At 46.2% G+C, this 15,037-nt stretch overlaps 1 protein-coding gene across 1 annotated transcript; it reads right to left on the bottom strand.

Annotated features, from left to right (window-relative positions):
• Positions 1-12,075: 12,075 nt before the first annotated feature.
• On the bottom strand, positions 12,076-14,154 carry PIANP (PILR alpha associated neural protein). Its single transcript, XM_065423831.1, has 5 exons — positions 14,138-14,154; positions 13,327-13,892; positions 13,068-13,149; positions 12,522-12,749; positions 12,076-12,097 (listed from the first exon to the last, which is right to left on the bottom strand). Exons 1-5 carry the CDS (start codon positions 14,152-14,154, stop codon positions 12,076-12,078), a joined length of 915 nt encoding a protein of 304 aa, XP_065279903.1.
• Between the last annotated feature and the right edge of the window lie 883 nt (positions 14,155-15,037).

Genomic DNA, 15,037 nt, shown 5'->3' with positions numbered 1-15,037 from the left:
CCCTGTTGTAGCCAGTGTTGCAAGATATTCAAGTGCCAGATGCACTAAAGATTCATATGTCCCTTCATGCTTCAACCACCATTCCAGGGGCCATGCGTCCATGCTGCTGACGGGTTCTGCTCTATAACAATCCAAAGCAGTGTGAACCGACACATGTTCATTTTCATTATCTGAGTCAGATGCCACCAGCAGAAGGTTGATTTTCTTTTTTGGTGGTTCGGGTTCTGTAGTTTCCGCATCAGAGTGTTGCTCTTTTAAGACTTCTGAAAGCATGCTCCACATCTCGTCCCTCTCAGATTTTGGAAGGCACTTCAGATTCTTAAACCTTGGGTCAAGTGCTGTATCTATCTTTAGAAATCTCACATCGGTGCCTTCTTTGTGTTTTGTGAAATCTGCAGTGAAAGTGTTCTTAAAATGAACAACATGTGCTGGGTCATCATCCAAGACTGCTGTAACATGACATATATGGCAGAATGTGGGTAAAACAGGGCAGGGGACATACAATTCTCCCCCGAGGAGTTCAGTCACAAATGTAATTAACACATTATTTTTTTTAATGAGCGTCATCAGCATGGAAGCATGTCCTCTTGAATGGTGGAGGAAGCATAAAGGGGCATACGAATGTTTAGCATATCTGGCACATAAATACCTTGCAATGCCAGCTACAAAAGTGCTACGCAGATACCTGTTCTCACTTTCTGGTGACATTGTAAATAAGAAGAGGGCAACATTACCTCCTGCAAATGTAAACAAACTTGTTTGTCTTAGTGATTGGCTGAACAAGAAGTAGGGCTGAGTGGACTTTTAGCCTCTGACGGTTTACATTGTTTTATTTTTGAGTGCAGTTATGTAACAAAAATTCTACATTTGTAAGTTGCACTTTCATGACAAAGAGATTGCACTACAGTACTTGTATGAGGTGAACTGAAAAATACTATTTCTTTTATCATTTTTACAGTGCAAATATTTGTAATAAAAATATACACTTTGATTTCAATTACAACACAGAATACAATATATACGAAAATGTAGACAAACATCCAATATATTTAATACATTTCAATTGGTATTCTATTGTTTAACAGCGCAATTAATTTTTTTAATCGTGATTAATTTTTTCAAGTTAATCGTGTGAGTAAACTGTGATTAATAGACAGCCCTATTATAAACCCTTTTGCCCCGTCCCGCTTTGTTACCGTACCCTTCTCTGGGTACCCTTGTTCTCTGAGCCCCTCTCCATTCTTCTGCTCCTATCCCTATCTCCCCCATGAGCTCCTGCCCCAGTCCCCTCCTCCTCTCCATCCTTCTTCAGTTCCTGTCCCATCCATCCATCTGCTCCAATTCCTCTTCTCCCTAGCTTTTGCTCCTGTGCACCCTCCCCTTCAAGTTCCTACCTCATATCTGCACCCCCTCCTCTTGGCTCCTGCCTCTGTTCTTGTCCTCTCAGCTCCCACCCCTGCTCTATGTGAGTCAGACTGTTCATTCCTCTTCACCATGTTGCTTGGACGCCAGCAGCAGGAGCATTGAGAGCACAGGAGAGACATCGTCCCATCTCTCAGTTGTAGTGCCCAGTCCCACTCCAGCCCACATCAACAATTGCAAGGAAAGTCTTGGGCCTGAGCATGCTAAGTTGCTCTGTGGGGATAATACACATTCAGTCCAGTGAACAGGTAGGAATTGTGAGGGGATAGAGCATGCTCAGTGTAGACAGAGTCTTCAGTTAGTTGCCAAACTCCAACAAGCTTCTAGTGAACATGTGTTAACTGTGATTTTTCACAGGCTTATAGCTTCGTCAAATTTGGGTAGATTTTTATGGGGACAGCAAAAGACACATCCCTGACACCATAACAATCTCCTGCTAAATTTCAGATCCGCTGCCCCAAAGCATGGGGGCTCTAGAGCTTCTCAACAAAACAATTGTAAGATTTTTTTAAGATGAGCAAAGCAACACATTTTTGGCTAACTTCATTCTCAGAAGCAGCTGAACTGTTATAACTGAAACTTTCTAAAAAATTCAGCCTGGGGAAGATACATGGCATGGAAAATTTCCAGCTGATTACAACTTTGATTAAAGTTTAACCAAAGTTATAAGCAACAGAAAACAGAGTATTGGCCAACCTTAATATGAGGTAGGGCTACCAGCTCCACCTATAATAAACTATGAAAACTCCCTATAATGATGACCAGCTGTGACCGGGGTCCTAGTGGGGAGCCAGCTGTGGTCATTCAATTAGGGTGAACTGCAAAGAATGGGGCAGCCAAAACCCCAAAAAGCTGGTGGATATTCCAATACTTAGATTTCCAAGCCAGCATAAAACAGCTTCTTTATTATCTTACTGGTTACTCAGAAGTCCAAACAACACAGTTCTCTTAAAGTGAATCAGCCTCAGGCCTCCATCCAGGTACCCACGTCAAATATGATTTCTGAAAATCTTATTTCATCATATAAAAGAAAAGGTTCTACCAATCCCAAAGGATTGGACACACTACCTCCCAGGTTAATGAATGTTTCAGATCTTACCCAAATACACGCTACAGCCAATTCTTATTAACGAAACTAAAATTTATTAAAAAACAGAGTATGGTTTATTAAAAGAGAGTATGGTTAAAAGATCAATATATGTACAGACATGAGTTCAATTCATTGAGGTGCAGATTCATAGCAGAGCTGGTGAGCTTTGTAGTTCAAAGAGTTCCTTTAGAATTCAGTTCATAGGTCATAGTCCAATGTCCAAATCTCATATCCAGGGCGTACCAGCATAACTGGGAACCTCAGTCTTGCGACTCAGACTTTCCCTGTTGAAGTCTAAGCAGATCTGCGATGACAGAATCAGGACCCAAGGATCTTTTATACAATTTCATGTCCTCTTTGACAAGTTGGGAGTTCCTCCTGGAACAAAAGGTAATTAGGATGACTTTAAAGGAGGTCCATCACTGGTACTTAGCTATACGAATTAACATAAGGCAATTTGCTTGTTCCTTCACCATTCACAGTACATTTCAAAGAGAGATGAATACCCAGAGATCCTGTGTTTACAATTCATTTACATGATAGGATGTTCTTTTGACCTCTGAACTATCAGAATACAGCATAGACAGGGACTGTTGATTACATTTTCCATCCTACTCCTACATATGTAAATACAAACATTATCTTCCACATGTCCTCTGTGGGTTATTTATTTTGCAGGATGTTTAACCCTTTCTAGCCATGCGTCACACCAGCTCTTAGGCTTTATTTATCCCCAAAGTCCTATGTTTCTTCAGGCTCTGCTCGTTAGGAATTCCTGCACCTTTGACTTTTAATTAGCCATAGCTAGGCTAGTCAGGTTTGGCTGCTGGTAGCTAGGACTAAGCTGGCAGATTCATTCAATTCCTGGTTTTGGCAGCAGAGACACTAGCACTTTAGATAAGAGAAGCAAAAAAAGGGGGAGAAAACCCAAACTCTGTACAGCCTTCCAGCTTCACACTGAGCAGCCACCGAGCAGATGCAGTCCTGCCCTCAAGGACCAGATTGGAAATGGAACGATGGTACCTACTCAAGTTCTATTATTTGAGATACTACAAAGGCTTGTTTCAGGGCTCATGTTCACTGCAAAGTTTACCAACCTGAGTTATAACTTGTGTATTGCCCCTAGCTTGACTATTCCTCAAGGTTTCATCACATGACATAGATTAATCTTTAATTCCTGGAAACTCCAGGACACTCCTGGAGGGTTGGCAACCCTAAACTTGACTCCAGTCTGCACACAAAAACTCAAGTGTGGTGGTGCTTTGAATTCAAGTTGGCTGGCCAGGTGGATTTAGGCCAAAGCTCACGTGAGCCCAGTTTGTCAGCTGCTAACATACCCATGCTGCAATGTGGATGCAGGCATGTGTCACTAGTTTTCCAGTGCCTTCTTCCACAGTGAAAGAATTCATAGTGTGACTCTGCTTATTACGTGACTGTTAATGAACATGGGATGTGCCTCAGATATCTATACTGCAATCACAGGCTATAACATAGCTATCAAGGGTACCGGAGCAGCGAAGCCGTGACAGTGTTGACTTACCCTTTAGTGCCAACCATGAGTGATTGCAGTGCCAGTGTGGACACAGTAGTGAAGTATTATTTCACAGTCTGGCAGTTGTTGCTTGAGCTCTGCTAACCTGAGAGAAGTAATGAGAGTCCAGACACTCAAGTGAACTCTGCAGTGAAGCCATAACCTCAGGCTTTCTGCAGACTTAGTTACACGCTGAAGCTTTTCTTTGCAACTTAGGGCTAGAGTCAGTCCAAATGGAGTGTCCCAGTTTGGGGGAGTTTTAGAAGCATATCCCACGCTGAAGTCAGTGGGAGCTGAAACTGCTCATCTCTGAAAACCAGGCCCCATGTTGAGCACTACTCCTGGAAAATGTTTGTATCGTTGTTGTAAATTGAAGTTAAGATTGTGAGACATAAAAAGCACCCAGCAGAGAAAGTACTGGCTGCCTGAGCTACCATGAGCTGACCCATTCTGACCTCTGTGTGCCCTGGGGAACTTTCAATCTAAAGAAGACACTCTATACCATCCTAACACACTCTGTGCATGTTTAGCTTCTTATCAATTTAGTGAAGGTTTGGAGGTTGGATTTTTGGGTGTGCTTTTTATGTGCAATGTTCAGAATTATTTCTTCCCTTTTTTCCTCCAAGTTTAAGATGTTTCCTCTTCTAGTTACTAGTTGGAAGAAGAAAGGGAGTGGGAGAGGAGGTGGAGTAGGAAGTGAGGTGTGGGGAAGCAGGAGTGCAGATGGGGTATGGCAAGGACTCATGAGGGAACAGCCATAAGCCAGTGAATGAGGCAGGGTGTCGAAAGGGCAGCACCAGGAACATCATCTGTTTTGTGGAGAACAGGCCCTAATGGAGTAGAGGAATATTTCACTGAGTCCCTGCAGGTTAGCTCCAGCTGAGAGGACAGCAGGGGAAAAATCATCTGATGCCCAAGAAGGCAGAGCTGGAGCAGTGATGGTGGTAGCTGGGGTTTTTATAAGCCATCCTTAAATACAGTTGAGTTTGGGAGGCTTTTTCAGAAGAGAGAGAGAATCTAGAACATCTTCAATGGGAGCCCTTCAGGCATCCCCAGCTCCTGGCTCTTAATATGTGCTTGATTAGAGGGGAAGGGATTTCACAGAGAGGCTGAAGAGTCATGGAGTGAGTAAACTTCTGCTCCTAAACCAGCATACAGAACTTTAGGGCAGGAGTGGGGTCTGAAGCTAACATTCCATCTCGACCAGGTAGAGGACTCGGGACAGGACACAAGTCCCCCAGTTACTATCTCCAGTGGGTAGAACCTTGGGAAAGTAACTAAGGGGGCTGAATCCTATCTCCAGTGGGTTAAGGCCATGGGACAGTAACTGGGGAGCCTGGGTCCTATCTCCAGTGGGAAGGGGCCATGGCGACACTAACTGGGAGATCCAGGTTCCCATCTCCAGCAGGTGGCGGCCTTTGAATGGCCCAGTGGAAAGGGGTCCTGGGACAGTAACTGGGGGGTGGGGGGGGCTGGGTCCATCCCCAGTGGGAAGGGACAGTAACTGGGGTGGGGGCTGCATCCCATCCCCAGCGGGAAGGGGCCCCAGGACAGTAACTGGTGGGCCTGGGTCCTATCTCCAATGGGTAGAGGCCCTAGGACAGTAGCCAGGGAAAATAACCATCTAAATCTGCCACAACATGTTGCTGTGGTTTGCAGCCTTCCCCTTCCCCCATGTGCTTCTGCCACCCCTACAGTGATCACTGCCAGAGTTAATAAAGTGGGGGAGTACAAGGATACAAGGATGCTTAATTACAGAGCAGCCCTGGAAACCAGCAACAGCAGCAGCGTGGCCAGGAGGGGAGGTAGCAAGGCCATAAATAGAAATCGCGGAGGCAGCTGAGGGGAACGGAGCAAGCGAGTTTTCTGCTCCCAGCATATCTCCATCTTCCTCCCTTTCTTTCAATTTTTCTGTCTCTCCTCTTACTGCCACTCTGCTTCAATCAAAAATCATCATGCATTGAAAAGTCCATGAACATTGCTGGGAAAATGCATGTAAAAGGCAAAACAACAACCCTGGGACCGAACATGGAGCCTACATCCTGTGGCAGAGAGAGGGCACTTTGCATGGAAGGCAGGGGATCCCACAAGAGCAGGGAGCAATGCATGTGTGTTAGAGGAGAGGGCTGAAACCTAGGATTGAATGGGGTTGAATTCTGCCTCCTCTATGGCCCAGGACAGAGGATTGTATATGTGATGCCCCCATCCCAGTCTCCCTGGGGTGATGGCCCTCTTGGGCTCCCTGCCATGACACTGTACACAGCTGCAGCAGTTTTGTTTTCAGTATTTTGTAAAGGTTTATTTAAAAATGTTGAAACTTACATCCCACAAGAACTGAATATTTCACCACAAGGAGAAGATAATCCTACAAAAATATATATCACAGCGCACAAGGGTGGGGGAGGGAGAGAGCAAGTCAAGGGGGAAGGCACAAAGGGAAGAATAGAGAGAAATGAGTGAGGGAAGAAACAGAAGAAGACAGAGCAGGAGAGAGAGAACAAGAAAAGAAGGGAGAGACTGAAACAGCAGGAGGGAAGAGATGTGTGGGGCGGGAGTGTGAAGTGAGAGTAGAAAGAGGGGAAAAGGTAGGTAAGAAAAACAGCAGGCTAAGGAAGTGGGGACTGGCAGGCAGTGAAAGAAACTGGCCTGTTGCTATCTCTCTGACCTCTCCTGCCTGAGGCAGGGCGGAGGTTGCAAGGAAACATTGACTGATGTGTGCTGGGGGATCTGGAGTTTAGGCCAGTCAGGACTTCCTACTGCAGGACTCAATTTATCTGTGGGGAAGGGGGAAACTGTTAGATCCAGAGAGGCCTGTTTCTCCCAGCCTTGTACCTTATGTTGTCATTTACACCTGTGCAAATTGGGCATGAGCAAGTGCACAATTTGATGTGGGAGTGTTTCAGCCTCAATGTACACAGCTGAAAATGGTTACTTCATAAGGCTCCAAGCACGGAAGAATCGGGCTCAGTGAGATTATTTACCAAATGCAAGAAGTTTTGGTAACATGTTTTTTGATTGTTCAGTTAAAGTCAGAAAATGCAGCAGAGAAAGTTTGTTCAGGACAGTTAACTTGATTGTTTGGCACATCCTGTATGTTTCAGGTGAGATAGTGAATGATACTAACAGTAGCATATTAAACTAAATATTTAGTTAGAAAAATTGGACTAAAAACATTTTACATGTGCAATATATTTGAGGTAATGTTGCTACAGGAGACTTCTCTTCCGCATTTACTGATTTTCTGTGCAAACTTAACATTGTATTCACAAAGCTTTTGCATTTCATTTCCTAGGTTTGTTTCTTTTCTTTTAAATAAAGGAAATCAGTATACTGAGAGCTTGCAGAGCTTACAAACAGAAGTGAGCAAAAAATAGATTTTTTCAGTTTGGGAGGCCAAACCAGAAAAAATATTCAGTTTGAGTCAGACTGAAACCAATTTAAAAAAAAAAAAAAGTCAAATTGAAAATCTGAAAAAAATGTCATTTTGCATAGACCAAACTGTTGTAGTTGACTCAAAATGATATACTTGTGGGGAGGGGAAGGCATTTCATTTTTATTTGGCCATTTTCACTCTTCTCAAATTGGCTAAATTTGAAAATGAAATGCCATTTTGAAAAGTCAAAACAAAACATTTCAAAATGGTTAAACTTTTTCTTTTTTTAACCAAAATTATTCATTTAATTCAACCTGGATTTGCAAATCATTTTCATGCTCTGAAAAATGCATTTTTGGTGAAATTACTATTTGCCAAAAACATTTCACTCAGAGTTACTAACACACGTCTTGCCAGCAGAGCTTGTAAATTCCCTAAAACAATCAGCATGCACTGAATTAGCTGTATGTGCCACAAACATTTTTATGTCATTTCTTGCTGCAAATGGGAAGGCAGAACAGTCATCCCTAGCTCATCAGGTAAATGGATTGAAGATCTGATAACCTAAATTTAAGCCTCATCTATACTAGAAAAGTTGCACTGATTTAATTAAATTGATTTTAAAACAATCTAGTTAAACTAGTGAAAAATCTCTAATGTAGATGTGCTTAAATCCTCTTAAACCTCACTTAAATTATCAGAGGGGTAGCCATGTTAGTCTGGATCTGTAAAAAGCAACAGAGAGTCCTGTGACACCTTTAAGACTAACAGATGTATTGGAGCATAAGCTTTCATGGGTGAATACCCACTTCATCAGACGCATGTCACTTAAATTAGTTTAGCTTAATCTGGTAATTTACCAACACAAGACAAACCAATTTAAGCAAGAGTTAAACTAGTTTAAGTGATTACATTGTAAACTGATGTGATTAAACTAGCACAAATTTTCTGCTATAGACAGTTTAAAATGGATCCTAGATAAGGAAACAGTTCATAGTTATAAACCAATCTAGTTTAAAAAAATAAGCCTGTAATTTTACTTAAACATCAGCGTTTCCAAATGTCTATTGTTTGTTTTTTGTGTTTTATAAAGGTGATTACAGTTAACTCTTTCATGTCCCTATCAATAGCCTTGTCAGTGAATCAAATAAAAAATACATTAGACCATTTGGTCTCTTTCCCCCTCCACCAGGTGGAGATGGTTCTATTTGAATAGGCATTAATAAGAGAATAAAGGGAGACAATGGTGTTTCTTGTGAGACCCAAGTAACCCTGGAGAATTTAACATTTGAAACAAAAATCAGTTTGGTGGTGGCAAAGCTTGAAATGATGTGACCTTCTGCTACTAAGATCCAGTGACTTGCTTTGCGCAGTTGGGCGATTGGTCAGGACCAGGGCTTTTCTTGCTCCAGTGGTTTATCTACTGAAAGTCTCTGTGCTGTGGAGTCTTTGCTCTTTGGCTATGTCTTCACAAACAACGTGAGGGGGGAGGGATAGCTCAGTGGTTTGCGCATTGGCCTACTAACTCCAGGGTTGTGAGTTCAATCCTTGAGGGGGGCACTTAGGGATCTGGGGCAAAATCAGTACTTGGTCCTGCTAGTGAAGGCAGGGGGCTGGACTTGATGACCTTTCAAGGTCCCTTCCAGTTCTAGGAGAGAGGATATCTCCATAAATTAAAAAAAAAAAAAAAAAAAAAAAAGTGGTTTCTTTACCCCAAGATGACTATCTCATGTTGGCTAGCTCACTGTAAAATCCTAGTGGGGACAAGGCACAGGCATTTTTACTGCAAGCTAGGTAGATGAGGTTAATGTTATACCCCCAACCAATAGTTGACCTTAACTAGCTCCATCATGACAGAGACTCCAGAGCTTTGTCTCCACTAGGATTGTACAAACACACCTTTTCTGGCAGTGAGGACATAGCCATTGTGTCCTAGGTATTCGGCCCCATCCTAATTGCCTGTGAATATCCCACCTCTGTCTGTCCTTCTCTCTGTCTCTCACAAGTGCTGTCTGACGGGCTGGGAGCAGCCCAGGAGTAACTGAATGGTATATAGCACCCTCAAAACATTCTCATATGTGGCCTCTGAACTGCTCCCTTTTGCAATATGGACAGGGTGGGTCCCCTCTTTGCCTGTCCCATGGCATCAGTCCCTCACTGCCTCCGCTGCCCTTTCCTCACCCCATTTGGGGGGGAAATGAAATTTAATGTGGATAAATGTAAAGTAATGCACATTGGAAAAAATAACCCCAACTATACATACAATATGATGGGGGCTAATTTAGCTACAACAAGTCAGGAAAAAGATCTTGGAGTCATCGTGGATAGTTCTCTGAAAATGTTCACGCAGTGTGCAGAGGCGGTCAAAAAAGCAAACAGGATGTTAGGAATCATTAAAAAGGGGATAGAGAATAAGACTGAGAATATATTATTGCCCTTATATAAATCGATGGTACGCCCTCATCTCGAATACTGCGTACAGATGTGGTCTCCTCATCTCAAAAAAGATATACTGGCACTAGAAAAGGTTCAGAAAAGGGCAACTAAAATGATTAAGGGTTTGGAACGGGTCCCATATGAGGAGAGATTAAAGAGGCTAGGACTCTTCAGCTTGGAAAAGAGGAGACTAAGGGGGGACATGATAGAGGTATATAAAATCATGAGTGATGTGGAGAAAGTGGATAAGGAAAAGTTATTTACTTATTCCCATAATACAAGAACTAGGGGTCATCAAATGAAATTAATAGGCAGCAGGTTTAAAACAAATAAAAGGAAGTTCTTCTTCACGCAGCGCACAGTCAACTTGTGGAACTCCTTACCTGAGGAGGTTGTGAAGGCTAGGACTATAACAGAGTTTAAAAGAGAACTGGATAAATTCATGGTGGTTAAGTCCATTAATGGCTATTAGCCAGGACGGGTAAGGAATGGTGTCCCTAGCCTCTGTCTGTCAGAGGGTGGAGATGGATGGCAGGAGAGAGATCACTTGATCATTGCCTGTTAGGTTCACTCCCTCTGGGGCACTGTCATCATTGGCCACTGTCGGTAGACAGGATACTGGGCTAGATGGACCTTTGGTCTGACCCGGTACGGCCTTTCTTATGTTCTTATGCTTGGGTCCTGATAGAAGGCTCAGCTGAAACCATCATCAGACCTTTGTTAAATCCAAGCCACTTCCCCACCCAACACCTAGCCAAGGCCCCAGTTCCCAGCCATCCATCTCCACGTGTCATGCTTCAGCTGCTTTTGCAGTAGCCCTATAAAAGACTTGCTCAGGATTGTATGCAGGGCAGTTAGCTTGCTCAGGCTTGTTTTTCATACTTCCTGAACTACAAAATGTGTAGGCAACAAAAATGATTAGGGGTCTGGAGCACATGACTTATGAGGAGAGGCTGAAGGAACTGGGATTGTTTAGTCTCCAGAAGAGAAGAATGAGGGGGGATTTGATAGCTGCTTTCAACTACCTGAGGGGGGGTTCCAAAGAGGATGGAGCTCGGCTGTTCTCAGTGGTGGCAGTTGACAGAACAAGGAGCAATGGTCTCAAGTTGCAGTGGGGGAGGTCTAGGTTGGATATTAGGAAACACTATTTCACTAGGAGGGTGGTGAAGCACTGGAATGCTTTACCTAGGGAGGTGGTAGAATCTCCTTCCTTGGAGGTTTTTAAGGCCCGGCTTGACAAAGCCCTGGCTGGGATGATTTAGTTGGGAATTGGTCCTGCTTTGAGCAGGGGGTTGGACTAGATGACCTCCTGAGGTCCCTTCCAACCCTGATATTCTATGATTCTATGAAAATGGCCAGAGGATTTTGCCTCAAGCTTTCTGAAAACATCACCTTGGAGTGGAGACCAAATCTTGGTGAGGTGGGGTTCAAAAGATCTGAGTGCCTGGAAGGAGGGCGAGCATGGAAACTATTCTGCAGCCTTTCCCAGTGAGAGAGAGATGATGATGATGACCGGGTGATAGAGGAAGAGACAGAGAGAAGAGAGAGAAGGAGGAGCATTGGGAGAAAGAGAAAACAAAAAGACAGAACTGACAGAGGGAGAGGCAAGGTTCCCCCAGGGAAGGGGGGGCAGGTGCTGAATGAGGTCTTCCCAACACCCACCAGTAGCTGCTGCCAGCACCTGGGTCCCTCAGGAGAGGTCAAGGCCTTAGCAGAAGACACCCCCCACCCCCACCCCCATCGGAATCCCTGCCTAAAGCTGGGAATTCTGCAACCACGGAGCTCCAGCTATTCGGAAGACACTTCAAAGCACACGACACAGGAAGGAACAAACAGAGGGGTTGGGACTGGGGGTAGGACCTTGCCTCTCCACCTCCCCTACCCCCATGTTAGGCATGCACTGGTGGGTTATCCTCAGAGATCAAAGTGCGTGTGTATATGTTGGGGGAGGGTCAGGAGGTTTAGATTTCACAACACCAACTGCTCTTGCGCCCCCCGCTCCCTTGTCACCCCATCTTGTGGGTTACCCCCATGCTTCCTCTCCCCCGCAGCATGGGACCAGTGAGGCCCAGTCTGTCCATTGCCCGAGTACATCCTGGGATGGTTAAGTTAATGATGGTGGTGGAAAGTTGTGACACAAGCAAATCATTCCTGGTGTAGCAGAGGCAACAGAACACTCCCTGGATGTGACAAGAGGGTTTGTGGAAGCCAGCTCCGCTGCTCTCACAGATTTACCAGTGGGATCCTGGGGGAGAAAAGGGAGTGAAATAAAAGAATCAGAGATGGAAGATGCCTCCTCAGGTCCCCCTCTCCCTTCCTGGCTAGGACTGTTTCCTATCCCCACCCTCTCCCCAAGGCTCCTAGTTCCTAGCATCTCTAGCGAGATGGCCCAGGGCTCCAGGCCCTTCCCTTAGAGAGAGGACAACCCGGGCTCTCAGACCCTGAGCACTGGACAGCTCCTGAGCTCCTTTCCCCAGATGCGCTCTTTTCCTCACTTGGTTCCCCCACTAAACAATCTCCCTTTGCCCTGGGCTTCAAAGACATTCATCAGAGAATTGCACTCTCTCTCCCTCCCTCTGTCTGATTCTTGTTGTTCCAGCGTTCTTTTCATCCTCTCTCTCTTCCCCTGTCTCTATCCTCATCTCACTGTCCTCCTTTCTGTCACTCACCGGTTGAGCTGGAAGGTCCTGCTCTTCCCCTGGCCCCCCAGTTTCTCTACACCCTCCTGGACCTGCCTGGGCTCCTCTGTCTCAGGTGTCGGGACCAGTGTGTCTCCGTAGGGTCCCAGGATGCTGACTGTGGTGGGCGACAGGTCTGTGAGTGGCTGCTGACTCTCCTGCTGCCGCACCCCACTCTGCTGGCCAGAGTGACGACGACGCTTCTGACTACGGTCCCAGCTGCAGTGAGAGAGGGTCACTGAGACAAGGGGAGGCCTCGTCCCCCAAGGTACCCAGAACCTTGAGAACAGTGGGGTCTGTGCCCCTAAGCCCCTGATACACCCAGCACCCTGAGAACAGTGGGCTCCATGTCCAAACCTTCCTCATGCACACAGCACCTGAGCACAGTGAGATCCTTGTCCCCAAAGCCCCTCCCCCCCAAGTCCAAGCAGTGTCTCTGGCCCTGTGAGCCCCCAGAACTAGTGGAGTCCACTCACTCCCAGAGCAGTCTTGCAGATGCCCAAGCGGACGACATCCACACCCTTAAACCCCACTCACCAGAACTTGAATATTATCCCAGTGGCGACTAGGACAATAATGATGGAGATTGTGATAGTAACATACAGCTGAGGATCCACACCTGAGAGAGACAGAGAGAGTGTGTGAGAGCCACATCTGGCACCCAGCCAAAGGCACTGCAGGGAAAGGGGCAGGAGGGCTTGGTGTGTGGAGCCCCTCCCCCCCAAGTGCACTCCTGGCCTTTCCCAGCAGGAGGTGCCATAAGGAGCAGGGTGAAAGAGATGTGGAGCAGATTTACCTTCCCCCCGGGGCCCAAACAAGAAGGGCCTCAGCGTGGCGGGGGTCTCCCGCAGGTTGAGGCCCGCATTGTGCAGCAGCGAGTGGGAGTTGGGTTGTGCCGTTGCCATCCCATGTGGTGAAACAAAGGTGTAACCCAGAGGTGGGAAGCCTGGATTGGCTGAGTTGGGGTCACCTCCATCCTCATCTGACACTGTGGGGCCCCATACAATGGCCCAGGGGTACTGGGATGAAGGCAGCCCCTCCTCAAACCCAGAGGGGGTGGCAGGCCGGGCCCCTGGGGCCTGGCGCCTCAGCCGCATCACATGACGCAGCTCCCCGTCCCGTGGCGTCAGAGATCGCTGGCGCAGTGTGATGAAGCGAGAGTCTCTCTCTGATGGTGAGTTCTTGTCCCAAATGCAAACAGGCCTGGCAGCTGAGGGGCTGCGACGGGTACAGAGTGGCCGAGGAGCAAGGGGACTCCGGGAACGAAGAGACCAAACGCCATGTGAAGAGACTGCTAAGGCCACAAGCAGGACAGTCCAGAGCTGCAGCGAGTGGAGGCAGGAAACCAGTGGGAGCATTACACTGTGGAGAGAGAGAGAGAGAGAGAGGGAGTTGTCAGAAGAGCACCTCCTGCTGGGAGATGCCAGGACTGGAGTTGCTGAGAGCTCCCACCACAGCCAGCATTCCTATCCCCCTTCCTACGGTGGCTCTTGCAAGGAAAGGCTGTGACTGGAGTATCTGGGAGCTCCCCACTTAGCCAGTGCTCCTTTCCCATTCTGTGTTGTGCCTTCTACATTATTAGTTAACTTTGGAAGATGTGAACTTACCAGGTACCTGACTCCATAGCAGAGGCAACAGTTTCTTCACTCAGCAACCACCTTGTCTCATATTCTTCACTAAAAGACAAAAAAAGGAGGTTCAGTGCACACCATAGAATCATAGAAGATTAGGGTTGGAAGAGACCTCAGGTCCAATCCCCTGCTCAAAGCAGGACCAAGACCACTAAATCATCCCAGCCAAGGCTTTGTCAAGCCAGGCCTTAAAAACTTCTAAGGATGGAGATTCCACCACCTTCCTAGGTAACCCAGGTCAGTGCTTCACCACCCTCCTAGTGAAATAGTGTTTCCTAATATCCAACCTGGACCTCCCCCACTGCAACTTGAGACCATTGCTGCTTATTCTGTCATCTGCCACCACTGAGAACAGCCGAGCTCCATCCTCTTTGGAACCCCCCTTCAGGTAGTTGAAGGCTGCTATCAAATCCCCCCTCATTCTTCTCTTCCGCAGACTAAATAAGCTCATCTCCACCACTCCTGGTGTCCCTCAGTACTGATGTGCAGCCTTCAATAATCCCCGGCTATTCATGGCCTGGGCCCCAACAAACAGCTCTGCCAAGGCTCCTCAGTCCACACAGCCCACAGGTACCCATCTTGAAAATACACACAAGCTGCAGACTCACATAGGCACACCCTCCTTCCCCCGCATGCGCACACACAGCACAAAAATACACACAAGGGCAAATGCACACACTTAGTCACACAAATACTCATGCATGTGCACATACGCGTGCACACACACCACACACAGTTTCCCCAGGGACTGCTGTGTCTGAAGGTCAAGAGAGGAATTCAGTATCTTTGTTTGCTTGTCACTAGAACAAGTTGGAATCTTCATTCCTATGTTTGTTTATAGTGTGGAGTGAGTAATCCATTTATTAAAAAAAGAGA

This window comes from Emys orbicularis, chromosome 1 (assembly GCF_028017835.1).
Source record: "Emys orbicularis isolate rEmyOrb1 chromosome 1, rEmyOrb1.hap1, whole genome shotgun sequence".
Lineage (NCBI taxonomy): Eukaryota > Metazoa > Chordata > Testudines > Emydidae > Emys > Emys orbicularis.
This window is presented reverse-complemented; position numbering and strand designations above follow the sequence as displayed.

What these genes read in the sequence shown, in the direction of transcription:
- PIANP (XM_065423831.1), bottom strand. An exon ending in GTTTGGGCCCCGGGGGGAAG is followed by an intron (nt 13,150 to 13,326) that starts GTAAATCTGCTC and finishes TGTCTCTCTCAG; the next exon opens with GTGTGGATCCTCAGCTGTAT. An exon ending in GGGATAATATTCAAGTTCTG is followed by an intron (nt 12,750 to 13,067) that starts GTGAGTGGGGTT and finishes CTCTCACTGCAG; the next exon opens with CTGGGACCGTAGTCAGAAGC.